Source organism: Carcharhinus amblyrhynchos, chromosome 12, assembly GCF_965287045.1.
Source record: "Carcharhinus amblyrhynchos chromosome 12, sCarAmb.v2.hapA, whole genome shotgun sequence".
Taxonomy (NCBI): Eukaryota; Metazoa; Chordata; class Chondrichthyes; order Carcharhiniformes; family Carcharhinidae; genus Carcharhinus; species Carcharhinus amblyrhynchos.
This window is the reverse complement of record NC_137335.1, coordinates 63,082,342-63,108,340: the sequence shown is the minus strand read 5'-3', so window position 1 is coordinate 63,108,340 and position 25,999 is coordinate 63,082,342. Positions and strand designations below refer to the sequence as shown.

The following is a 25,999-nucleotide window of genomic DNA, read 5'->3' as shown; positions in this document are numbered from 1 at the left end:
GAAATTGTGATTGATTCATACACAATACCGAGCCACAAAGTCAAACTGTCAGTATGAGCAAACAGCATCGTGAAAAGGTTACACCGAAGGTTCATCATCAACAGAATGAAAATGCGCAAGCTGCAACTGGCTGTGACAGAACTGTATTTGCAATAATATTTACCATGTAATTAAAATAATGCAATCACCCCCATTACACATGATTAATTATGTGAGTTAAGTTTAAAACGGAGTGTGAAACTACACCTCAGCCATAAATATTGTATTACAGTTCATGCACTTTGTTTTAAAAAGCAGCTCTTTATTCACAAGCAAAAATACCTTTAACAAATGTTGTATACTTCTGTAGCTTTCCCAAACTGTAAGTTTTAAGATCAAAGATCATGTTAACACTTTATTGATACAGGTTTTAAGACAGGGAAAAATAATTTAGAAGGCAAAATCTGCAAATTAATTTGGGCTAATACCTTGATGCTCATGATTTTGTTAGTAGGGAAATTCTGTTTTATAACATAAATAGCGTTCAAACCAAGACTCACCTTAAGTTCACATCATGATTAGAAACATCAGGGAGAAAAAAACAACCAAATTCAGAAAAATGGAGATAATCACTGACTGCCACTAAATGTGCTGTCACAAATTCTCTGTGAATACATTTCAATAATTTGCTTTTACTAGACTTATTGCTGACTAAACAAGAGTTCCAGTCACCTCAATGTGCATTCCTGTAGGTTGGTGGTTAAAAATAACTTGGTGAAAACAAACAGATTTGGTCATAAGGCCTTTTATAACTTCAGGTCCTAAGTCATCAAAATCACTGACTCTTTGTCCTACAACATTCAAGACTGCTTTTCTCTTCGAACAGCATTAGATTACTGCCTTAAAATAACTCAAGGGTACTTGTTCAAAATCTATTCCTTTTGCATCATAACTTTAATTGTTTTGGCCTAATTTTTATGTAAATGGAAGTTGCCTGAACATAAAATATTAATATTTCCACATGAAAATGTACATTAAAAATTACAACAAAAAGTCAATTCAAAGAGAGAACTGATCTTCTTTTAACTGGTTTACAGACACCATTTAAATCATCAGGAGGATATCAGCACTTCAATTCACTTTGAACTCTGTGTTATGAGTTAAAAATTATATTTGGAATGCAGAATAATCCATCTAACATTTATGACTCGATTGACATTAAGTTTAAATGAGGGAAAAGTATAAAATCATCTTATAAGTGAGGGGCTTTAAAATATTATATACAACATTGCACAATTATAAAATATGGAATAATGTCTCCAACTGACAGCATATTTTCCATCATCCCACATCTCATTTCATTCCTTAAATCACAGTTTCTTAGCCTCTCTTTTGCAGCAGCAGCTTAAATGAATGTAGCCTTTAGCATAGAGGGGAAATATTCCTCAAAACACGGAGAGGTGATGGGTGAAAATGGACTGATGGAACATGGGAAAAGAAACAGGCCGTTCTATCCCCAAGCCAGTGCCATTCTTCAATTAGATCATCTTAATTCCATCTACCTGACTGGGCTAGTAACCCTTAATAACCTTGGCTGTCAAGAACCTATCTATGGGTAATGAGTGATTGCGATGGGGCAATGGGTGAGAAGGATATGCTTCACAGCAGAATATGGAGCACAGAATTTTATATGAGATAATATCTGGGCGGCACAGTGATTAGTACTGCTGCCTCACAGCATCAGGGTTCGATTCCCAGCTTGAGTCACTGTCTGTACGGAGTCTGCACATTCTCCCCATGTCTGTATGGGCTTCCTCTGGGTTCGTCCCAAAGACGTGCCGGTTAGGTGCATCGGCCATGCTAAATTCTTCTTCAGTGCATCCGAACAGGCACCGGAGTGTGGCAACGAGGGGATTTTCACAGTAACTTCATTGCAGTGTTAACGTAAGTGCATTTGTGACACTGAATAAATAAACTTTAAAAAAACTTTACCAGTGATGTACAATGGAAGGTTGCTCAGGAAAGCATTGGGAATATCAAGAACTGGAATTTGGAAGATGTACAAAAGGGTTTTAGCAGCAGTATGCTTCGCTGTGGCTGATTTGGAAATTGGTGGTCTTTGTGATGGTGAAGATACGGGGATTACAAGTTCAGCTCAGGTTTGAAATTCTGAATAGTCTGGGTTCAGTCTGAGCTGCTAGTCAGGGTGGCACAGCCAGGGCTTGTGCTGATGATCCAAGTCTTACCAACATTTAATGGAAGAGCTTGTGGATCATTCAGGACTGGATGATGCAGAAGCAGTCTGACAACACGAAGGCAAATTTTTCTGGATCCAGTTTAAACAATAGCATTTATCAACAGAGCTGAAACTCTAAAATCTGAAGATATGTGCTGACGAGAATATTAAATCTGAGCTTCACGATCAGCCTTTTAAAAAAGTTTAAACAAATTAATCAACTTCAACAGCCTTCTCTTAGAATTCTTCAATTTCTTCTTTTTGAATACTCCTGTATAAGCAGAGACACAATTGCCAACACAAAACCAGCTGTTTGAAGGAGAAAACTGAGGACAACCTTAAAAAATGTGTGCAGTAGTACACGCTTGAAGGAATAATCTTGATCAAGCATTTATGGTTGACATGCATCCCTACTGATATGAAATTATCACCCTCACAGAACAGTTAACTCCTTTGCCTGCAGATAGTCACTGTGTCATATTATGGCAGAGCTGCCAAATCTTGCTTTCATTTGGCTGGATTGTACCCACGAAGAATTTTCCAAGCTACAATTGAGGAATAATGCTGCACTGGCTTTAATCTAATAGTCAGAATCCCAGGGTTCATGGTGTGCCATTACAGCATGACATGCCATTGAACTGACCTCCATGCCCTCCTTCCCCAGTTGCTGGCACAAATTCAATCTTCAGAGTATAGATTCTCACTGGTAGCTACATCTAACCTCTGCACAATTCACAAACAGTGAGGAGGCTCTGACCTGGTGTACAAAATGTTTTGAATAAGGCAGCATACAAAACAGAATTAAGTCCATTACAAAAGTAAAATACTGCATATGCTGGAAATCTGACAAAAAAGCAGAAAATGTCTGAAAAATTCAGCAGCTTGGGCACCAAAAGGTCACTGACCTGAAACATTAGTTCTGCTTTATCTTCCACAGATGCTGCTTGACTTGCTGATTACCTCGAGAAATTAAACTATGTTCTTTGAATCAAATGGCAGTAAGAGCAACCAATAAGAACATAAGAAATAGGAGCAGGAGTAGGCCATCTAGCCCTTCGAGCCTGCCCCGCCATTCAATAAGATCATGGCTGATCTGTCGTGGCTCAGTTCCACTTTCCCGCCCTCTCCCCATAACCCTTAATCCCCTCTCTTATCAAGAACCCATCAACCCGCTTCTTAAAAATATTTAGCGAGGCAGCCTCCACCACTTCTACGGGCAGAGAATTCCAGAGATTCACCACCCTTTGAGTGAAGAAGTTCCTCCTCAACTCCGTTCTAAACCGCCTCCCCTTTATCTTGAGGCTGTGCCCCCTAGTCCTACTGTCTTTTTTGAGCGGGAAGAGTCTCTCCACCTCTATCCTATCCATCCCATTCATCATCTTATACGTCTCAATGAGATCTCCCCTCATTCTTCTAAACTCTAACGAGTACAAGCCTAGTTTATTCAGCCTCTCCTCATAGCTCAATCCCCTCAACTCCGGTATCAGCCTAGTAAACCTCCTCTGCACTCCCTCCAGGGCCAAAATATCCTTGCGCAGGTGCGCCGCCCAAAACTGCACACAGTACTCCAGCTGGTCAATCTTATATGCTGTGCGCCCATTCAGAAAGGAAGCAAGGCAAGCAAAACAAATAAATAAGAACATTAATCTGGGGATAATTTACTCATTGTAATTTTTAAAGACAGATCTTCCCAAGGTCCGCCCCCTCACCTGTTCCAATTCCCGTGGCGGGCAGGGCAGTAAAATCTCAGTTATGGAGTACACCCTGCTGGGCGGTGTTCATACTGTGTGCCATTGAGGTAACCAGCATGAAGCATCACCTCCATCAGAAACAAATTAAGTGTTTTGGTCGTTGAGTTGACACTTCTTTAACTTCTGCCCTGGTCTTTGAAAACTGTGCAAAACTTTATAAATAGTCTATTTTCTTTGTGCCATTAAAAACTCATCACCGAAACGTGGCTGTTAGAGTTGATTTTCTTTAGGGGCTCCTCCCTCTCTATCCATCCACAAAGTCTTGCTTGGCAAGAGGCTTTGAGGAAACTAAGGAAGATCTGGTAACCGTGACAAATACTAGGCATAACTAATTCGACTCCCTGAGTCGCACTTTCAGTGACTTAGTGAAATCGTTAAGAACTATGATCCTGAGTATAGGCTGGAATGCCACAAATAGTGCCTGAATCAGAGCCTGATTTAGAATGTTACTTGTCCAACAAAAGACCAGTGGTAATATAAGTAGAATGAGGCGGGGAGGATGTTTATGACAAACTGCATCACTAGAAGAAATCTACAAATCCTATACTGCTTTAAATTATATCCAAAGAGTTCAGTTAGTCAGAAGTTGCGATGGTTCCACCATGTCTAAACCTCAATATTCCATTTCAATCGAAGATGGTCCATAAATTAAACTGAGATCAAATACTTGCATACTATTTCTCCGCCAGACAGAATTCATGGAACTGTTGCTTGAATATAGAATAGAACTTTCCAAGTAAAGATGATGGGAACGTTTACGCACTTAAATAAAACAAGAGCTGACTAGTACCAATTTTGGCTTTGAGTATTTGTTTTGTAGAGCAGCTCCATTGCTACTACTACCATAACTTCACTGCAGTGTTAATGTAAGCCTACTTGTGACACCAATAAACATAAAATAAATCAACTATGATTAACTAGCTGACAATACGTTTCAATCGGGCATCCTGTCACAATTATGTTCTCTAACATGAGAAAATTTTTAATGAATATTTCTCTTGCGTATCTCAATTGTACTCTGTAAGCACATATTTTTTGCAAAATGACTAGTCACAGGCAGAGAGGGAGGATTCTGTTGCAAAGTCAATGTTACTATTTTTAACGAGATCACGGTATCTCTGAACAGTCACACCACAATATGTCTACAGCATTAATAAGGCCCAAAGGTTTTGATTTGATAACTATTTTGTTACTTTGCATATTACCTTTAACATTTGAAGTGCTGAAACTTGGAAGAATGTGTTCTAGAATGCATGCTGGATTAATTTATAAAAATTGAAGCTGCATTAATATTCTGGAAATCATAAAATACATTGTACACTCCATTTGGTCAAAGGCATGTGTAGCGATGGAATTGGTATCAGGCATGAATAATGATTTCACATTTCATGTTACTTGTATCATCTAACATCTCCCAGTTACTGACACTCACCTTTCCCACCATTTCTCTATTAAAATTCACTTTAAATTTGTCCTCACAGCACCAAGACTGCCCTGGTCAACAATACTGCAAATAAACCATGACGACAGTGAAGTGTCCTGCTTGCCCTTATTTACCTCATAGAATTGCTACATTGCAGAAAGGAGGCCATGTGGCCCATCAGGCCTGCACCAATGACTATCGCACCCAGGCCTTACCCCTGTAACCTCACATATTTATCCCACAAATCCCCCTGACACTAAGGGGCAATTTGACACAACCAATCAACCTAACCTGCACATCGTTGGACTGTGGGAGGAAACTGGAGCACCCAGAGGAAACCCACGCAGACACTGGGAGAATGTGCAAACTCTGCACAGTCACCTGAGGCTGGAATCGAACCTGGGTCTGTGGCGCTGTGAAGCAGTAGTGCTAACCACTATGCTGCCCACCTCTCCAAAATCTTTGCCATGTCTGGTCAATCCGCTCAATCCAGTTGGCCATCAAGCACCAATTCTAATTCCACTGCTAATTGAAACTATCCAATCAGTTAATACTGTTCAGTTCTCATCAGATATTGCATGCCTCAAATTTCAACCCCTCTTTGCTTAGCGTGCTCAAAACTGAACCTAAAAGTACACAAATTCAGCCCCTCATTTGACCTTGAGATGAAATTGAAATCATACAACTAGTCCATCATCATGATATTGCATTTCTATCTCCAGTACATGGCCCATCCACATCCACTGAATCAACTCCTATACTGAGGAATGCCACACCCAAACTAACATCATGAACCTCAATTTCTCCAATAACCTCATTAGCTTTCCTAGTTCTTTCTCACACAAAACCATTTAGATTTCTGGGTGGGAAGTGAGGACTTGGTCAGGAGAAAGGTGGAGAAGAGGAGCAGTCGAGTGTGGTCAGGGAGTGTGGTCCGGCCTGTTTGGGGAAGGATTAGTCTGGTCCAAATGGGGATGGGGTATCCAGGGCAGCGTAGCTGGGTTAGGACTCAAGTAGACAGGTAGCTAGTCGAGTCTGGCTGGGGTGGGGAGTGTAGTCAGGTCTGGGTTGGCAAGTATTCAGGCAGTCAGGGGAATGGTTGAATGATTGGGGGTGGTTGAGTCAGGTGGATAGTCAGGTGTTTGGGGTGTAGTCAAAAGTGATAGTCGGTTCAGGTCAGGCAGGTGTTTGGGGATAGTGGGGGGAAGTCAGTTGTGGATTTAACTAGATGTTAGACCAAGTTTTAATGTGGTTAACTATACAGACAAGCGCTGTGGGAGTGCCCAATGTCTCCAATTCTAACTCAGAGTCAGAGACTTTTGTGGAGGGTCACCTGGAGTTGTCCAATGGAAATTTAAACTTCGCAGGCAATTCCTTTCCAGTTCCTTGCATCGGCACTTCCATAAGATCCCGGCATGCATCCACAATTGTACATCTGGTCTCTGATGATCCAGAGACAGGAAGATTTAGCTCATCGTTTCACAAGTTTCCTCAGCAAGTCATCTATGAAAACCACTGTAGCTAAGGCTTTATCTCCACTACTCTCACACATCCAGTAAGATTGTAGAGATAAAAAGAAGCACTGATAACTACTGTCATTATCATTTATAAAATTGCAGGGACCCAAGCATTGAATTTGACACAAATGTCGCTTCCTCTTGTTTTGGTCACAGCCTAACAGGATCAGATTAAATTAAATTTAATCTGGGCAGCACAGTGGTTAGCACTGCTGCCTCCCAGCGCCAAGGACCTGAGTTCAATTTCAGCCTCAGGTAACCGTCTGTGTGGAGTTTGCATTCTCCCCATGTCAGTGTGGGTTTCCCCAGAGGGTTCTGGTTTTCTGCCACACTCCAAAGATGTGCAGGTTAGGTGGATTGGTCATGCTAAATTGCTCCTTTGTGTTATGGAAACCAGCAGAGTATATACACAGGAATACAGAGCTAGGGCCTGGGAGGGATTGTTGTCAGTGCAGGCTCAATGGACCAAATGGCCTCCTTTTGCATTGCAGAGATTCTATGATTCTATTTCCCAAGCTGTTTTTCGACAGTGCATTTATACATACATATACAATGTAAAATACAGAACTGTATAGCCAAATGTTCACGATGATGCCACTCTATTTAAATACATACATCTGCTGCCTGCCTCTGGCAGGGCTATTATAATTTTAACTTGATAACTTCAGGACATTCTATCAAGGTTTATATGAAAAAAAACTTTTCAAGGAACTCCTTGGTAAGAAAATCAATTTGGCCCAACATAAACCTTAAGGGGAATGATTCCCTCTGAGCACTATGTAATAAAATTGTTAACCAGTTTATAAAGAACAAGCTTATAATTCTGTCACACAGAGAACATTGTGAATCAAACATTCAAACCTGATTCATTGTGAAGCATTCAAAGGCAGAAACTGAGAATGTAATGCTATTTTGGAGGTAACAATGTTCCAGATAGTTGAGTCACTCCACTTATTGTGATGCTTCTAACTGGTCTCGTCAGCTGGTTAGCCAGAGGACACTGCCTTTGTTTATTTCATCACATGGTTAAATAGTTGCATCTCAGAGGAAGTAACACGATACCAGATATGTGCACCAGGTATCTGAGGAGTAAAAGTCCCTAGTTCTGAGGCAGTGCTGGCATTCCTAAAAAAAACCTACCAGGTCTTAACCCAGTTCAGTTGACACTCGTTTAACACCTCTGTCACACCGTGGAGGTGATGGCCTTAGTTCATCCGAATTTCACACATAAAAAATAAGCCAAGATTAAATCCAGATAAAACCATGATAACTGCACGGTTATGATGCACACACGCAAGTGTGATTTTATAAGGTTGCTACAAGCCACCTTCCTGTCTCAGATTTCACTGCCAACACAGATTACTTTTACACCAACACCTGCCAAATGCTTTGGGCTTCTACCATTCAATGATAATGTTATGCTCTTTGTTGTCATCATTTACACAAAACAACTACACACTCTAAATAATATTTTAAACATTATGGGTGGTGGTAGGGCAGAAAGGATTGCTGAAATTACAGATTCTGATGGGTGTTGGAAGTTACAACTTACTGCATAAATTGCGTAATTAGTTATTTTCAATTTAACAAGACAACTTTTATTCAAAAACAAGAGACTTTTGGCACTTAAAATGTTATGCTTGAACAAAACTACCTACATTATGCTTGCAATATAAACTGCTGTTAAAGTATATTAACCGGCAATTTTTCTATTTATTACTTTGGTGTGCATAAGAATGGCAATTAACTTATGATCTCACATAAAATTTGGCATTTTGAAAGGAAACGTATTTCAGCTGGTCCTTATGACAGAAATAAATTTCATCTACATTGCTAGGGTAGTTCACGCCTTCTGCTTGTGTCCTTACCTTGTCACTATGGCATACGATTCAGGATGGATACATGTCTGATCTAAAGGGTTTGGCTCCATTGAGATGCACATGGCTTTGCCCTTTTTGCTGGATTTCCCGGTGGTGCCCCCTTTGGCACCTGCTTCAGCGGTGCTACTGGAGTGCTGCTGATTGCTGTTGAAACCAAAACAGAAGAGTGTAAAATGACATGACTGCGGCTCCAATGTTGTGATGTGGAGATGCTAGTGTTGGACTGGGGTAAACACAGTAAGAAGTCTCACAACACCAGGTTAAAGCCAGGTTTAACCAGCCCTACCACCACCCATAATGTACAACCTGGTGTTATGAGACTTCTTACTGTGCTCCAATGTTGCACAGAGATCCAGTCCAAAATGTTGTTTGCCAATCAACGTCTTAAAACCAAGGCCAATCACAGCGTTTATTTTCTGATACTGTCCTGTTGCACCTCTGTCACACGTCAGCTTAATTGATTTGGAATATTTCGGCATCATTCGATAGCAAAGGAACTCATTCTGAGACCACTTCAGGGTCGCTGTTTTGGTTTTCCTTTATCATAAAGAAAAACAGCTTGAAAGAAATTTACTTACCTGCAAAAGTTCTTAATGTTTTCTGGGTTAATTCGGATGAAACCAGCGCACTGTTGAAATGTTTTTGGACCCAAGCCTTTGACTGCCTTCAGCTGTTCTCTGTTGATGAATGGTCCATTCTTCTCACGCCATTCAATTATATTTTTTGCTCTACTGGAGTTGAGTCCGGCAACATGTCTGGAAAACAGGAACTAAGTTAAATGCGTGACAAAAAACATTTTGCGTTCAAGTTAACCGTGCGGGCACGCACCCTTTAAAGACTGAAATACACCAAGGTTCTGATGAAGGGAAGTACTTTTGAGTCGTCATCCTTAGAGTGCTGGAGGGGTTATCTCATACAGCTGCTTGCAATACAGAATAAAAGGTTTTCACAGCATTCATGCTTTCCGGCTTAAGCTGTGTCAAAGTAATTTTTGATTACGGGAGTCTGAATCCCTACCGTGCAGAAGGAGGACATTTGGCCCATCAAGCTTGCACCAACAACAATCCCATCCAGGCCCTATCCCCATAACCCCACCTATCTACCCTCCTTGTTCCTGGTTGCTCTCAAAGTATGTTTCATGGTTTGGATGAAATACTCTGCTAATCCATACAGTGTGGACTTAATGGCCAGAATTTTATCAGCACTCCTGCCCAAGGTTCAGAAGATCGCGCCCAAGGCCAACATGGAATGCTGTTCTGTGAGCAGGGTGGGCATGCAGGTAAAATCAGGGCCAGTATGTTGAATACCATTACGTTGCAAGAAATCTTCACATTCTTGTGTGACAAACTGAGGTCCATTATGGCTTACCAGTTGTCCAGGGAATCTAAATCAACCACATACTTCTCCTCGCTTCTCGGTCATCTCTTTCGATGAAGCAGATTTCATCACAATGACCTCTGGCCACTTTGTGGGAGTATCAACTGTTACCAAACACATATGTCTTTCAAAAAGTCCTGCAAAGTCCACGTGACAAGCCTCTTCAGGCTGTTTCCATGGATGCAGCGATAGCTGGCTTTGCACAGGAGGAACATGTTCTGGCTTTCTCTTTAATTTCTGCATCGATTCCAAGCCATTAGAAATAACTACTCCTTCATGTTTATGATTCTGCAATGGCCCTCACACAACTTTTCTAGAACTCTCTTTCTCAATGATGGCAGAATGAGTCCCCATAGAAGCCATCCTGGCTGCACTGACAGCTCCAATCTCCTGGAATAGTGCAGTCAGATTAGGTGGTAGTTCTGAGGTCTTTCCTCCTAATATCAAATCCATCACTTCTGTAAGTATCGGATGACTCCAAGTATGCTTCCACACTTGTCTACAAGTAACTGGTGGATTGTCTACTTGCAGAAGATATTCCAGCTTGAGTAGTCTGATGAACTACCTGGCAGTGGAAATCTTGTAGTGTCCATGTCCATGACAGTGTAAACTTGGCTGTCGATGGTTAATTTTTTTTTAAGTATATGCAGACAAAAGCAATGCTCATCTTCTCATTCTACTTGCTGCAAGTGGACCCATGTACGGTCCAAAAATGATAGTTAGCAGATGATGGCTGGCCAACACCGTAAATTCTCTCCCATACAGGGGGTAATGGAATTTCTTCCCCCACAGCTTCACTATACCATATCTTTACAGCAGCATTAAGCTGCAGAATGGCCTATTTTTGCGCCCTGGTGACACATATGATATTTGAGTTGCTTAGCTGTTAATTCAGCCACCATTTTGTGTATTCAAGTATACAAGCTGAATTGCTGAGCTTCTTGAGCAGCTAGTTCCATCGAAACAGCAACATCCATGGCCTTTTCCTGAGTAAGGCTACACATGGCTAGCAAATATTTCTGTACTGCCCAACTGCAGAGCCAACAGACAAATTATGTCATTCATCACATCTCCAAACTGACAATATTCTGCAAGTTTTTTAAGCAAAGCCATGAATTGTGCAATTGACTCTCCCTCTTCTTGGCTTCTTCTGTTGAATCTGAAGTGTTCTGCAATCACCAACAGCTTTGGCGAAAAATGTGCTTGCAAAATATCTACGATTTGTTCATATGTTTTACTGCCTGGCTTCTCAGGTTGCACTAAACTTCTGAGACTTTGCCCCATTTTGCTCAGGAAAGAGGGCACCTTCATATCTTCCACTATTTTGTTTGCCAGTGCAAAATAGCCAAAACGCTCAGCATAGGAGCTCCATCCCTCCATATTTTTATCATGGTTCCCGTGACGCTGAAAGCTCATGCTATTTGCTCTATTAATGGATGTTTTCCATATGCACACTTTGCAATGCGTTTCCAACAGCCACCTTGATTTTTCTTTTACACAAGTCAACAATCCAAACTTCAACCTCTTATTTAACACACCCAGCTTTTTAACTGCTGCAGAGTATCGTTACTCATATCTACCTAGCCTGTCCGGTCCAGAGCATATGAGAAAAGCTTCTTGTCTAACTTTTTAGTGCCTGAATTTTCTTGGCAAATTTCTTCGTCCCCAGTGTGTAGCAGCACCAGTTTTTATGATGTACAATGGAGAATGATGCTAGGGAGCACAAAGAGTTTAAACAATGGAGTTTTATTTACAGGTGTATGTTATATTACTCTGAGCCTGTTTCTCACGCTAGGCACTTGTAACGTCACATCCGGCGACAACAGAACGTCAGTCGCTAATAAGAATTAATACAAATACAAAACACTTACCTGGTTTAGCCTACATGTGACTCTGGACCCATAAGAACATGGTTGACGCTGATCTGCCTCTGAAATGTCCTACTAGGCCACTCTATTCAAGGGCAATTAGGGAGGGCAACAAAAAACCAATGATGCCCAAATCCCATGAAAGAATCTTTAAAAATCTACTTTATACTCAATGGTTTCATTACAGAAATCCTAGTGCATGTTTTAGCGCAGTACATTAATTCTCTGACCCAAAATATAAACATTAAAAAAATACATACACGCACAGACACACATATATGCTGCATTAGTTCAAAGAGATTGTGCATTTAACTTGGACCATAATTCATAACTTGGCGCATTTTGTTTTATGTCCTTCATCCCATTTTTTCTTCAAAGGAAGACTTTTAAAAATACTGTGCAGGTAAAATACTGTCTAAACTTGCCATTCCCCATACAGCTGACAATCTAAAAACAAGACCACAAAGCACCAGCTGAGATTAAGTTAAGAGACAGTCTAAACAGAGACCCTGTGATCCATTGCCATGTAATTACGGCACTGGAAAAGAATCTGCCTACCTCATAAGAGTTTCCGAACTGATGTTGATATCCACTCCCACAAAGCTGACACATTCTTCAACCACACTGTCCAAGGTGGCTTTAAGCAAAGTCTGGGACACATCATGCTGAAACCAAGGAACAATCATTGCTTAGAACGTGTATGAAAAAAAAATCCTTATATCATTCACATTTTGTAACATAACTAACACTGGATCCTTCTTTAAATAAAATTATAATGCAGCTGACACCTATGGAACTGTATAAAGTGCAGCTAGTTACAACCCAATACTTTGTGACCCTTTATTTCTAAGCAAGTTCTTAGAAATATTTCTGCTATAGAACACAAGTTAAAAATTGTACAATTTTACAATTCATCCACATTGACACAACAAAGTTAAGGATTATTCACTGATTGACATTTGGAAATGCTGCTAACCGCTCACTTGAATAAATCTATTAACAGCTCACAATTCATATTAGCTACTGTATATCATACTCCTCGCTTCATAAGTGTTCTCAAAGGTCTGTTATGAATAGGTAACGATATTATTAGAACTTCTGATTTGCAAGCCCTTCTGGCCATGCCACTGGTCTATTCATTTGTGCTACTGCATGGCGGATATAACGGTGCATGGGCGATCCTGAAACCAGAGACCAGGGTAAGTCGAAAGTAGGAATGATTATTTGGACACTAGATTTATCATAACATTGCACTGGTGGCAATAAGAAGCTAGCTGGCATGGATATAATTTGTTGTATATTATCTAAACTCGACTCTCCATTCCCCAGATGTTTCCCTCCACAAATTCAGCATAGATGCAGGCCCTACTTTCAGGACTTCTGAGGACTTTGAGGAAACCATCTCAAAAATGACATGCATCCTGGGTTGGAATGTCATAGAATCTTAAATCCTGCAATGCAGAAGCAAGCCAATTAGCCAATCGAGTTTGTACGGACCACAATCCCATTCAGGCTCCAACCCCATAACCCCATACATCTTTCTAGTTAGTCCCCTTGATACTAAGGGGCAATTTAGCATGGTCAATTCACTAACCCACACATCTTTGGATTGTAGGAGGAAACTGGGCCACCCGAAGGAAGCCCACACAGACACAGGAAGAACGTGCAGACTCTATACAGATAGTGACCTAAGCCAGGAATCGAATCCAGACCTCAGGCGCTATGAGGCAGCAGTGTTAACCACTGTGCCACTGTGAATAAGAAAGGCAGGAACATTCACCACCTTTCAGCTCAACTGCCTTCCATACCACTTAGAAGTACCCACTTCTGGTGGCATACTTACGTGGTTAGTCTTGGGTCTTGCCTTAGTGGGTCTCGACGGCAAGGCATAAAGGGTCGTATGACAAGTTCCAACATTCTTTTTCAGATTTTCAGAGGCCCAATGAAATCATAGGGCCATGGAACTTTCTGATGGTGTTCAACAGCAGACACAAGACCCTGAAGGTCACAACTGATTTCCACAAAATCTTGGGTAAAGGGGCAAGCCTGCAATAAGGGTATAGCTGGATCCACTACTGGCCCAACCCACCTCCACCTCCAACAGTGGAGCATATTTTCAATATACTTTGCCTGTTCTGCACCTGATTGATGAGGAGAGTGGGGAGAAAGAGAGGAATATTGGGACCAATGTCAATTCAGGTCCAGAAAGGAAACTTGAACAAGAGAGTTACTAGAGTGGGCTGAACAGCATTTTCAGATTTGTACTTTAAGTCCCTTATAAATCGAGACATCCATAACAGCATAATTGTGTTACTGTTGGGGAACGCTGAAAGAATAAATGAACAAACATGATATATGTTGTATATATTCCACATTGCATTTTATAGAGGGAAAGTAGACTAGGTAAAATTACATTGATTTTCTTTTGTAACCTCACATTCAATTTACATCAAAATGAAAGGATACAGAAGAAGTGTTCCAATTAAAATACAGTTTTTTGAAGTTATTTATCCACCTGTAGATTTATATATTCACCTGTCGATTTAGAAAATCCCTCTAAAATTATAGGTTCCCATAATAAAAATACATGCTTATACTTCAGGCAAATGATAAAAGGCCATCTCATTTCATGTTTTGCCTTTTGATGTTTGTGTGGTTTCTTGAACTCTGATTTCTTTGTTGTGTACACAAGTTTCTTTCGATCACTTTTTGTTTTTAATCAAAAGTTTGCTTGCCTTCAGTAACATAATAAGTATTAATTATTATTCCTGGTAACTCCTATTTAAAAATCAGATGGATGAGCATACATTTTTCTCCTTCCTCAACTCTCAACCAAAAGCCCTCACAGTACATGATGGCACAGTGGTCAGCAATGCTGCCTCATAATGCCAGCGATCCAGGTTCAATTCCAGACTTGGGTAACTGTGCGGACTCTGCACATTCTCCCCGTGTCAGCGTGGGTTTCCTCAGGGAGCTCTGGTTTCTGCCCACAGTCCAAAGACGTGTGGGTTAGATTAATTGGCTATGCTCAATTGCCCCGTAGCATTAGGGAGATTAGCAAGGTAAATAAATGGGGTTACGGTGATAGGGTCTGGGTGGGATTGTCGGCCATGATGTGGAGATGCCGGCGTTAGACTGGGGTAAAACAGAAAGAAATCCCACAACGCCAGATTAAAGTCCAAACAGGTTTATTTGCAGCAAAAGCCGCAAGCTTTCGGGACAGCCTGTCCCTTCGTCAAGAATGCCCAGCCACCTCATTGTTGGTGCAAGCTTGATGGGCTAAATGGCCTCTTTCCGCACTGTAGGGATTCTACGATCCTATTTTTCCACAGGTACTGGCAAGCTCCCTCTCCCCAGTTACTCGGTTCAATTATAATTCTTTATTATGCACCTCCATCGTGATTAATATTACTGTAAACTATTTGATGCGCAGCCGATCTCGGCAATGCCTGATTCAATTGGTACTCAATGGCAGCTGTCAGAGACAAGAGCCTGGATTGAATTTTGATATCACTTGTCTGGGGACATTGAGACCATTAGGAGTATCTCACTGGGGTGAACTTTCACAGGAGGTTCCTCCAGCATTTGTTGTTTTCCTAAAGATTCCATGCCTCTCCTAAGTTGTGACAGTTAAGCAGGAAAACCCTTGCAGAAATTCACCCTCATTATTACCTCTGCTGAGATCAGCTAACTCAGCACAGATCCGGGATTGCAGCTGGCTTTCTTATCTCTATAATTTAGTTCCAAAATTGCTTTTACTTATCAAGAGGAATTAATTATTTTTCATTTTCATGAACAGGTAGCAAGCACGCATATAAATCTTTTATGTAAATTCGAACACTCTAGTCTTCATTCAAATGTTTCCCCCATAGTTCGAAATAACTTGAGCTTGATGTTTAGTGCAGATTGAAGTTATTGCTTTCAATTTTAGGACACTCTCATATACACAGTTCAGAATTTGATGGGAGTTTTAAGACATTTGAATGTGCTACAAACAATGAACCATATTAAGTGTAACCATAAAGAATGTTTGTGGTTTAAGTTTTTCTATTCATAAATGCAGTCAAAGCCACATGAATTGATGCTTCCTGATATCATTTTACCAGGTTCTTTTTTCCTGAATTCTAACTACAACCCCATGTCACTTTGATTACATTCTTTGGAGAATAATCCACCAAGTTTTCCATGTTTTTTCTGGAATCTAGTCTTATATGGAAGCTTCTTAAAATGAAGAGATTTTCTACAAATAAATGAAATTGAAACTTTTCAATTTCTCTCTTTGCATATTATAGATCATTACTCTCAGATTATATGTCCTTTCAATAATGCATGTCTGACATGCAATTTATTCTGTTCCAGGTCCAAGACATGAATCAATCCACATGCAAGACAACAGGTGGAAAAGCAACTTTCCTCCAAACCTCTGCAAGAGCAGCTCTGAACTGGATGAATGAGAGTGTAGGATAGCAGCTCAGAGCTCATACAGGCGCCATATTTTTCTTTTCCTCCTGTGTGGTGCTGTCCCACTTTAACTACAAATGAGATATCAAATTTCTCCACACGATCACCTCTAAGTCATTTTCTTTCAATTATGAAAAAAAAAACACATTTCTTCAATCTCTCCTCATACATCAATCCTCTAGTCCTTTACAGCTGAACTGCCTCAGTGAACAGAACTGGAAACAATAGGTATAGTCCGAAAAGACCACTCTGCAGTTTGAGCAATTCCTCTAATGCACACTTTACTGCTGTACCTACACAGTTGTGTTAATTATTTGCATTGTATTACTAATGGGTCACTGATTCCACATTTAATAGCAATGTTGAGTGCACAAAATTATAAGGAATTGGCAGCTCTCCTTGAATGCATGCAATTTTAAATTTTAGCCACTTACACACACACACACGGAATTTATACAAATGGGCTTAATTTTATGTCCAAACATCTTTCAACCTCTCCCATCCAACTATCATATTATTAAATATTTCCTCAAAGATCAAATTATAAATTTTACTTTGTCTTTGGTTGCGACAAATAATTTCACACCCTTCGAGGGAGGGAGGAAAGGAAGGAAGGAGGGAGGCAGGTAGAGCAGGAGGGGGAGAGAAGAAAGAGAGTGAGAGAAGAAAGAGAGTGAGAGAAGAAAGAGAGTGAGAGAAGAAAGAGAGTGAGAGAAGAAAGAGAGTGAGAGAAGAAAGAGGGGCAGAAGGAAGCAGGTAGGGAGGCAGAAGGGAAGGGAGGGAGAGTAGGAAGGAGGAGGAAGGCCAAAGGGAAGGAAGGAAGCAGGAAGAGAAGATCAGAAGGGGAGAGGGGCAGAAGCAAAGAGGATGGGAGGGAAGAAAAAGGAAGGCCTTGGATTTAAGCAATGATTTTCATGATCTCTGGACATCTGAAAGCTAGAGGTGCTTTCTGTTTTGAAGTGTAGGCACTGTTATACGAGAGGAAACACAGCAGCTAATTTGGTCTCAGCAAATTCCCACAAACACCGTGATAATGATCAGATAATTTGTTTCTTTTATGATGTCGATTGTGGATAAATATTGGCCAAGGGTTAATATCCCTGCTCTGTTTTTAAAAAAGCAATGGGATCATGCCATACATTGTTCTTTACTCCAATACAAAATATTTTGGGTTTCTTCCCCAGAAAACTAGTTCAGGAGAAAAAATTTATATGCTAGTTGAGGTTTTCATACAACCAGAACATTCAAGCATATAGTGGGACTGACACATCGTGCTGTCAATCAAGTATTTCTGAAGTTATTCACATTAGTTTGCGCCAGTAACTATATCTGATATAGTTCAGACGCCTGAACCACTGTGCCACCATGGGGTGGTTAGCACAGTGGTTAGCACTGCTGCCTCACTATGCCAGGAACCCAGGTTTGATTCCTGGCTTGGGTCACTGTCTGTGTGGAGTTTGCACATTCTTCCTGTGACTGCGTGGGTTTCCTCTGGGTGCTCCAGTTTCCTCCCACAATCCAAAGATGTGTGGATTAGGTGGATTGGCCATGCTAAATTGCCCATTAGTGTCCGGGGGGGGGGGGGGGGGGGGGGGGGTGCTAGCTAAGGTAAATGCATGCGGTTATGGGGATAGGGCCTTGATGGGATTGTGGTCGGTGCAGATTCGATGGGCTGAATGGCCTCCTTCTGCACTGTACAGATTCTATGATTCCTCACCTAATAGTATTGGCTCCAAGGGCATGCATGGCTAATACATTTAGACAAAGGGAGGATCTTACTGGCTCATCGTGGCAGTCGATTGGCGTGGTCAGCCAGTAAAATTAGGCAAGAGACGAAAAACAGGCTCTGTGCCAGGTTTCTTGCTTCTCTCAATATTACCAGCCCTGTTCTGCTGGACATAATCAGCCTAGTGCCCACAATCATCTGGAGGCAAGGGGTGATTAGACAGGTGGGGGAAGGAATCGAGAGGAGATGCGATGTCCTGGGGGGTGGGAGCAGTGCCAGACCTTGTGCACAGTGCATGCACAATGCTACCGCATGCGCAATAATGCCCCTATAGCTCAGCAGCCAGCTTCCCAGCATGAATAGGCTCCACTCACTCCCCCTCCTGACGCAAATCACATTTTGCCTAATTTTTTTTTCCTCAAGTGTCATATGATTGCGGCAGGGAGCTTGCCCCAAAAATTGGGCCCAACTCTCCCATTTTCACACTTATTTGGCACTTAGAAATCTTTTGGTAAAATCGCCCCTAAAGGTTTCAGGTAGAAAGCAGTCATGTCAATCAAACACAAAATATCCTCAAGATAACTTCAATCATTTTCTAGCAATTTTATTTTTATTATGCTACAAGCCTCATTTCAGTTGTAAGTTTTAAGCTTAGTGAAGACAGCCAAAGAATCTGAGCAATTCACTTTGTTTCCTTTATCCTCACTATAGTCTCCGTTACTGATTGGCATTTCTGTTTCAACCCCTTTCATGGAATTACTGATGGACCATTTTTATCCCTGATTGTTGGACGAAAGTAACACGCGATCCATATCTGTGCAGTTGTGATTATTTGCTGCTTCTGAAATACAACATGAGCCAATCGGCTGCAGGCAGTTTGCATATAATTGGGAACATAATATGTGAGAATAAGCTAAATACAATGTTTTAAATAGATAATGGTTTTTGTTTTTCTCTAGCTTTCCTAATTACACATGATGTTTTTCGGGGAATAATTATGAGCCTGTACGAAGGTTCCTAAAGTTACACTTAAGCCAGACACATATAAGAAGGCACTGCAGTATTAACTTTCTCACTTTACAGCATTCTTTGTGAAGGAAGTGCTGTGAATCTGCTCTGCATCTCCTCTGAAGATTTAGCTAAGATCAGAAACATACCAGGCAAGAAATCTATAAAACACACCTGAAGCCAATGTCACTGACAGCTCTGCTCCTGTCAAAAGCATTCCTACACTAAATAACTGAACCAAGATGATATGATGATCACAGACTGCACTTTTTGTGACTACAACTTATTTTTGTGCCCCTTGCCCTGCCAATTGTGCTAAGCTGATTCAGTTTAGCATGCTTGGGGAATAATGCAAATTACTACTATATCATGAAGACAATGAAACACAGGATCAGCTCAGAATCCAATTTTTCAGCTCCTCTGAAATGTTGCTCTGGAACAAACTATATAGAACTCACAGCACAGAAACAGATCATTCGGCTCAACTGCTCTGTCTCTGCACGAGTCTCCTTTCACTGTACTTCATTTAACTCTTATCCTATTCCCATCTTCCTCCTGTACTTAGTTTCCCCGTAAATGCACACATATTTATAATCATATAGGAATATGAATTTAATTATTCATCCAGAGATTTGGAGAGCACCCTTCAGATATCAAACTTCAAAGAGTCAAAGGTATTTCAAAAATACAGGTAGTCATTTTGTACCACATTCCGCTGTTGCAATGACAGAGTAAATTCTACCTTTCATCTGAAAAACTTTGGAATCATCAAAACAATTCACTTTAAAATGAATAATTCCTTCGTTTGTGCATTGTTCACTTTCATCCTGGATCTGTGCTCCCTACTGTCGGGCACTAGCAATACAGCTTGACTGCAGCAACTCATTATGAACACTGACACATTGGCTGAAATCTTACCAAAATTGTCCCCCACTCCGGGATCAAAAGTGACTTCCATGTCCAAGCAGAAGTTTGTACGTACGGTAGGATCCTGTGGCAATGGCCAAGAGACAGCTGCCAGGCCACCCTGTTGAAGGTGGCAGTCAGCCTCACCGAGGTGCCGGCCCAATCAGAGGACTGACAGCTCAGCAGTTCAATGGACTGAGATGGCCACTACTGAGCCTGCAAGGCGAGGAAGAGAGTGCCTCCATATTCAGGTGCCCTTGTAGGTCAGGCAAAATTTCTAAAAATTGTGCCAAGGCGGGCAAGCCCCAGCAATCAGAGGGCACCACCCTCCAATGGTGTGTTAAAGCCGCTGGTGCGGCTATAGCCAGTGGACCCGGGGTGCTATATTGAGAAAGGCCTCCGACCTCAGACAGCCACCATGGCTCCCCCATGCATTGGAGACCAAACACAATGCCACAGGAGACAGAAAATGGCTGCTAATTGGTTTAATTGGCTGTTTGCCCCTGATTGATGGACAGTCATGCCACTGACATTCCCACTGTTGACAATATCCCATGGTAGTGGGAAAATATTGAGTTCCTCTCGGGCGCCACTCTCCAAGGCTTTCCACTTTCCAGCCCATCTCCAGAGGGTTGGTCAAATTGAGCCCATTCTATCGCCATGCAGATCAGTGCTATCAGCAGGTCCACTTTGGAGAAAACCAGTCGGCACTGAAAATATTGGAAAATGGCTGTCATACCAGTTGATTTTCTGCATAATTTTCCATTCTCCTTGGATTTTATCTATAGGTTAAACTGCCATTTTTGTATGTATCTTTTCACTTACATTCTGTGGCATTGTAAGTTGATATATCATGTTAGCGCGACTCCACAATAATTCCCTCCCTTTGATGAGCAAAGCAACTATATAATAGCAGCGAAAATATCAAATAGATGGCTCAAGACAAAACTAATTACAGGCTTGTCATCGGGATTTGCTTTTTTCCTGGTATCGTCTTCTACCGTGCCTTTAGGGCAGGATAAATAAAAATCACTCCCTGGACATCTTCATATGCAGCAAAAGTGATTTAACTGAAAGAACGCTTACTTTCTCCATTCACTGGAGAATGCTAATCACAATTTGATTGGCATGTGACAGCACTAAAAAGTCATTAAGGTTAGCATGTGTTGAATGACCCATGAAAGACTAAAGGCTGCAAGAAGCACAGGAAACGTTTGAAAAAACATTACACTGTCTGCTCAGCACCAGAACATGTCAAATTCGAAGTACAAGATACACAAATATCCATTTTATTATCCACAACACTGAGAAAATCCATAATCTTTGAATTCTGCGTGCCCAGTATTACTCCAATATTTTAGGAAAAACAAAACTAAAGAAAATAAGCTTCACCCATCTCCTAACTCCACTAACCCCTGGAAGATTAACCCTTCAAGGAGCAAAATAACTCTTCATTGTTCAAAATATTGATTTCTTTTCCAGCGTACCTCTGCAAAAAAATTCTCTACAAAAACACAGAAATCAAGAAATACACAAAATATTTTGCAGCTAATTGAAAACTGTGCCTGGTTACTTTTCTGGTTTTGATAAAGGAACACAACACGCATACTTTTAACAGCACTGTTTCAATTTTGCATTAAGATTATTTCCACGTTAGCTTCAGTGGCAGCTCAAGTCACTAAAGGCACTGAGTAGCTAGCTGAACCATAAAAACCAGAACAGCCATAGGTCAAAATCTTATGTTGTGCCGAATTAGTTGTCCTCAGCCAGTGGGTTCATTATAATTTACCCCAACGTCCCTGGATTACGGGCGGCACGGTGGCACAGTAGTTAGCACTGCTGCCTCACAGCACCAGGGACTCAGGTTCAATTCTGGCCAAGGGTCACTGTCTGTGTGGAGTTTGCACATGATCCCCGTATCTGCATGGGTTTCTTCTGGATGTTCTGGTTTCTTCCCACAGTCCAAAGATATGTGGGTTAGGTTGAATGGTTTTACTAAATTGCCTTAGTGTCAGGAGGATTAGATGGGTAAATGCATGAGGTTACAGGGATAGGGCCTGGGTGAAAGTGTTGTCGGTGCAGACTTGATGGGCTGAATGGCCTCCTTCTATACTGCAGCAATTCTATGATTTGAAAGGGAAGTATCAATTGGGGTTCCTGCTCCGTAGAAGGGTCAGATGGACTCAAAACATTACTTCTGCTTCTCTCTTCACAGATGCGGACAGACCTGCTGAGTTTATCCAGCACTTCTTATTTTCATTCCTGCTTTTGAGCGAGAACCGGCGGACTGAGAGTGTATGCAGAAGATGAGTAAGAATGGAATGAGGTTCAAGTGTGTTGGTTCCATGATCAAATAGTTACCCTGTAGCACCCACCACCATTCTCATGCACGAGAATAGGGTCAAGAGACCCAAGTAACAGAAGACACATGGCTCCAAGTGTAAGCATGCTTGGGGTGGGGGGGGTGCGCACACTTGGCATAAAACAGAAAACTAAAACTTACATATTTCACAGTCAAAATTGAACCTGCTCCTTTGTCCACTTTGAACCATTTTATGCAGCAGCAAAATAAAAATGAGCATCTCGTCACCGTTAAACATCAATGGCTGCTGTCAGACCAGCCAACCCAGGAATGAGTTAGGGGGCAACTTCAGAGGTTGCCTAATGCCAAGGGTGGTTGACTTTGTCACGGTTATAATGAAAAAAATCAAGGCCCTCTATCCTTCACCCACCCTACACATTCCTCACGCCCCTCACCCACCCACCACAATGGTCACCCTCATACCCCATCCTTGCCATCTCATGCCCTCCCACCTACCCCCAGTACCCTTCATACCTCCTGTGCCAAGCAATGCCATTTCAATGCTCCTTAAATTTAGTTTTACTGTGAGGTTAAACATTATGTAATTGAATGGAAACTGGAACACCAGCCAAACCACCCCATGTCATTATGTCCTCTCATTTAACTGAAAACTTGTTGCCAATCAAATGCAACAATCAACCAAAAACAAGGCTAACCCATCATAAAATCCTTAAATCATGAATCATTTACCATGGGATGAAAATTCAACATGTTTTAACTGTATACAGTTACTACAAGCCAAGGTACGTTTTCGCACAATTGTACAGCTTTTTACCAATGGTGAAATCAAAGTTATTTTTACACTTGTTTCACATTTCCTTAACACATCAAGGATAGGTTTACACATTCCATCTACAGCCCTTTCTCTTCCAACATAAATACAATGTCTATCAAGTGACTAAATCTTCATTCTTATATTTTGTTTGATTGAATCCAAGTCCAAGGACTTTATTGCTAGCCAATCAAAACCATTTTTTTAAAAAAAACAATGCTACTCCAACTCCAAATTGACAGGGAGAGCGAGCCGGGATGAAAACTGAAATAAAAGTTTAACAAGTTTACTCTTTTAAGTGTTTCTTTTTAGGCTATAAGGTTAATTCCAGCTCTATTGTTGAAAGTGTTTGTTTCAGCAAAGTGCAGGGCCAAATCATAAAAGCAATCGATGCTGCAAGATAATTAATGGTGTTGCCGTGGACTTACTAGCATTTGTAAGAGTTAGGGTAGCTATTGCACTGTTTGAATACATATCTCAGAAAAAACATTAACTAAAAAAGTTCAACAAGCACCTTGGACTTGATTTTGATCTTTAACGTGGATAGCTGGAGTTAAGAAAATTCCCAGCACAGCCTGCCCGCCTCTGGAGTAAGTGTCGGGAGGGACAGGATTTTCATTATGGGTACAGGCTGCAGTTAGGCCAGCCAACTCAGGAAAAAGTTCAGGGCTGCCGGATGCTAAGCATGGCTGACTTCATCACTGTTACAATGAGAAAAAAATCAAGGCGCTCTAGCCCTCACTCCTCATGCTCTCCCCACTCACCCACTACAATGGCCACCTCATGTCCTTACCCACCTTTTATAACTCCACATGCCCCATATTTGCCACCTCATACCCCATCCATACCACGACGTGCCTCCCACCGCCACTCCCCGCACAGCGCCTCAAGCCCCCTAAGCCAAGCAATCTATTTCAATGCTCATTCCCTTACTATACATTTTATGGAACCTATGAACCTTATAGTGACAACAGGATGTGCAAAAAATATTTAAAACAAAAATAATTCATTGATAACTTTCCACTCTCTTTGAAACCTACTTTTTACTGCAGGTCAACAGAAGTATCAATCACCCAGACCCTTTAAACTTTCAACAGTTGAAATTACAAGCACTTAAAACTTTTGCATGAAGGGGTATGTTGAGGGCATTTTGAGCTCAACTTTCAAAAGGTTTCCTCCTACAGACTATGGTTTACCACACCTTTGAGATGCCATGAAATATAACTCTTTGAAAAGCTTCCCAACCGTCCAACTTCATGAAAACTGTGGAAGACTGGGACATAACTATTCCACAATGGAGCCTGCCAGCTCACAAACCAAACTAGCCTGCACCTTCAAAAGGTATTCCTAAAAATCAAAAAAAAGGGTGAGGATTCCCAAAATCAGGCTCTGTCTGCCATTTTCTTCCCAATCTCCGTAAAAATCTAGCCCCTCTCTTCAAATTCTATGAATTTGTCAGAACTCCACTAACCAAAGCAACTACACAGTGATATTTCTAACTGACGATCAACGGATAAAGCTGCAAATCCATTCACATCCGCTTGTTAAACATCGTATCCAATGGGACCACAGCCCATTCACAGTTTAAACCACGGTTTATCACTGAAGTTTTTTTTCACATTTCCAATATGCATTTCTGTGAATATCAGAAAGTTAAAAATAAAATGCAAAAGAAGACAGAAGATACTTGTGGCACTCCCCATCAACACAGAACTTTAGAAAACTTATAACACAGGAAAAGTCCATCTTCAACTGGAGCTACAGGTTCAGTACAACAAATCCAGTACCCTTGGCACCAAGACTGATTTTGGATATTTCTGGATTTTGGATGTCCAGCTGAGTATGTCATTCACAGCAACCCATTTTGTGATCATGCAATAGATTTGTAACAACTTTAATGAGGTCCATGAGGTGGTCCTGTCAGAATATGAGCTTCCTGATTCAAGCAGCTAAAGCTGTCCAATCTGGGAGCCCTGCAAAGGTACATAAGGTGGAGTGTTGGGTTTACCAGCACACAGGGTGTAGACCCTGTATCATGAAGTAACTGCCCGAGCATTACTAACGCTTGTAAATAAATCTGGATTTGGTGAAGAGACACTGGCTTTGTGGGGGTTATTCAAGACTCAGTCACAGAGTTTGCATATCAGGTTTGCACTTAGTTCTCATGCAATATCAATCTTCTGTTAGCAGCTTATGCCCAACTTCTTAGATTCTGAGGATGTACTGCCGATCAGACTCAGAGGGAGTAAGCTGTTCATGTTCTAAGCTAGAACCGATCCAGAATGGGGTTCAACTAGCACAGTGCTGACCAGCACACCGTTTCAAGAACGTATGCTTACATTGTGGACATTCATCTGGGTAAGCATTTTTCAAGCAGAGAAGAAACAGTGTTCAGTGGCTCAGACAGCAAAGTTCTCTAAGACAAAAATGCCTCATTTTCAGACCGTCAGTTTTTGCATTGCAGATTTGAGGTACTCTACCTACATCTACTGTAACCCCGTCACCCTCTGATTACGACTGATGAAGAGGATAGAACAATTTTCTATATTCGTCAGAATCATCACTTTATTCTCATTGAATGTCAAAAAAAATTGCAAGTTCATCGCTGAATGTGCCAACACAGTTTATTGCTGTCATTTACTTTATCCAATTATCAATCAATATATTTGGCTGCAGCTTTGATCAGAAAAATTCTTTGACATTCTCATTTTTATCCTGTTACGAGATGATTTG

The 25,999-nt window shown here is 41.2% G+C and overlaps 1 protein-coding gene across 3 annotated transcripts in view; it reads right to left on the bottom strand.

Annotated features, from left to right (window-relative positions):
• The window catches only part of srbd1 (S1 RNA binding domain 1), a 240,207-nt gene that overhangs the window by 40,477 nt on the left and 173,731 nt on the right, over positions 1 to 25,999 (bottom strand). For all 3 annotated transcript variants that reach the window (XM_080200634.1, XM_080200635.1, XM_080200636.1), the window contains 3 exons: positions 12,590 to 12,696; positions 9,365 to 9,541; positions 8,775 to 8,930 (listed from right to left, as the gene is read on the bottom strand). In XM_080200634.1, coding sequence (XP_080056760.1) covers positions 8,775 to 8,930; positions 9,365 to 9,541; positions 12,590 to 12,696 — 440 coding nt within the window. The remainder of the gene's footprint in view (positions 1 to 8,774; positions 8,931 to 9,364; positions 9,542 to 12,589; positions 12,697 to 25,999) is intronic.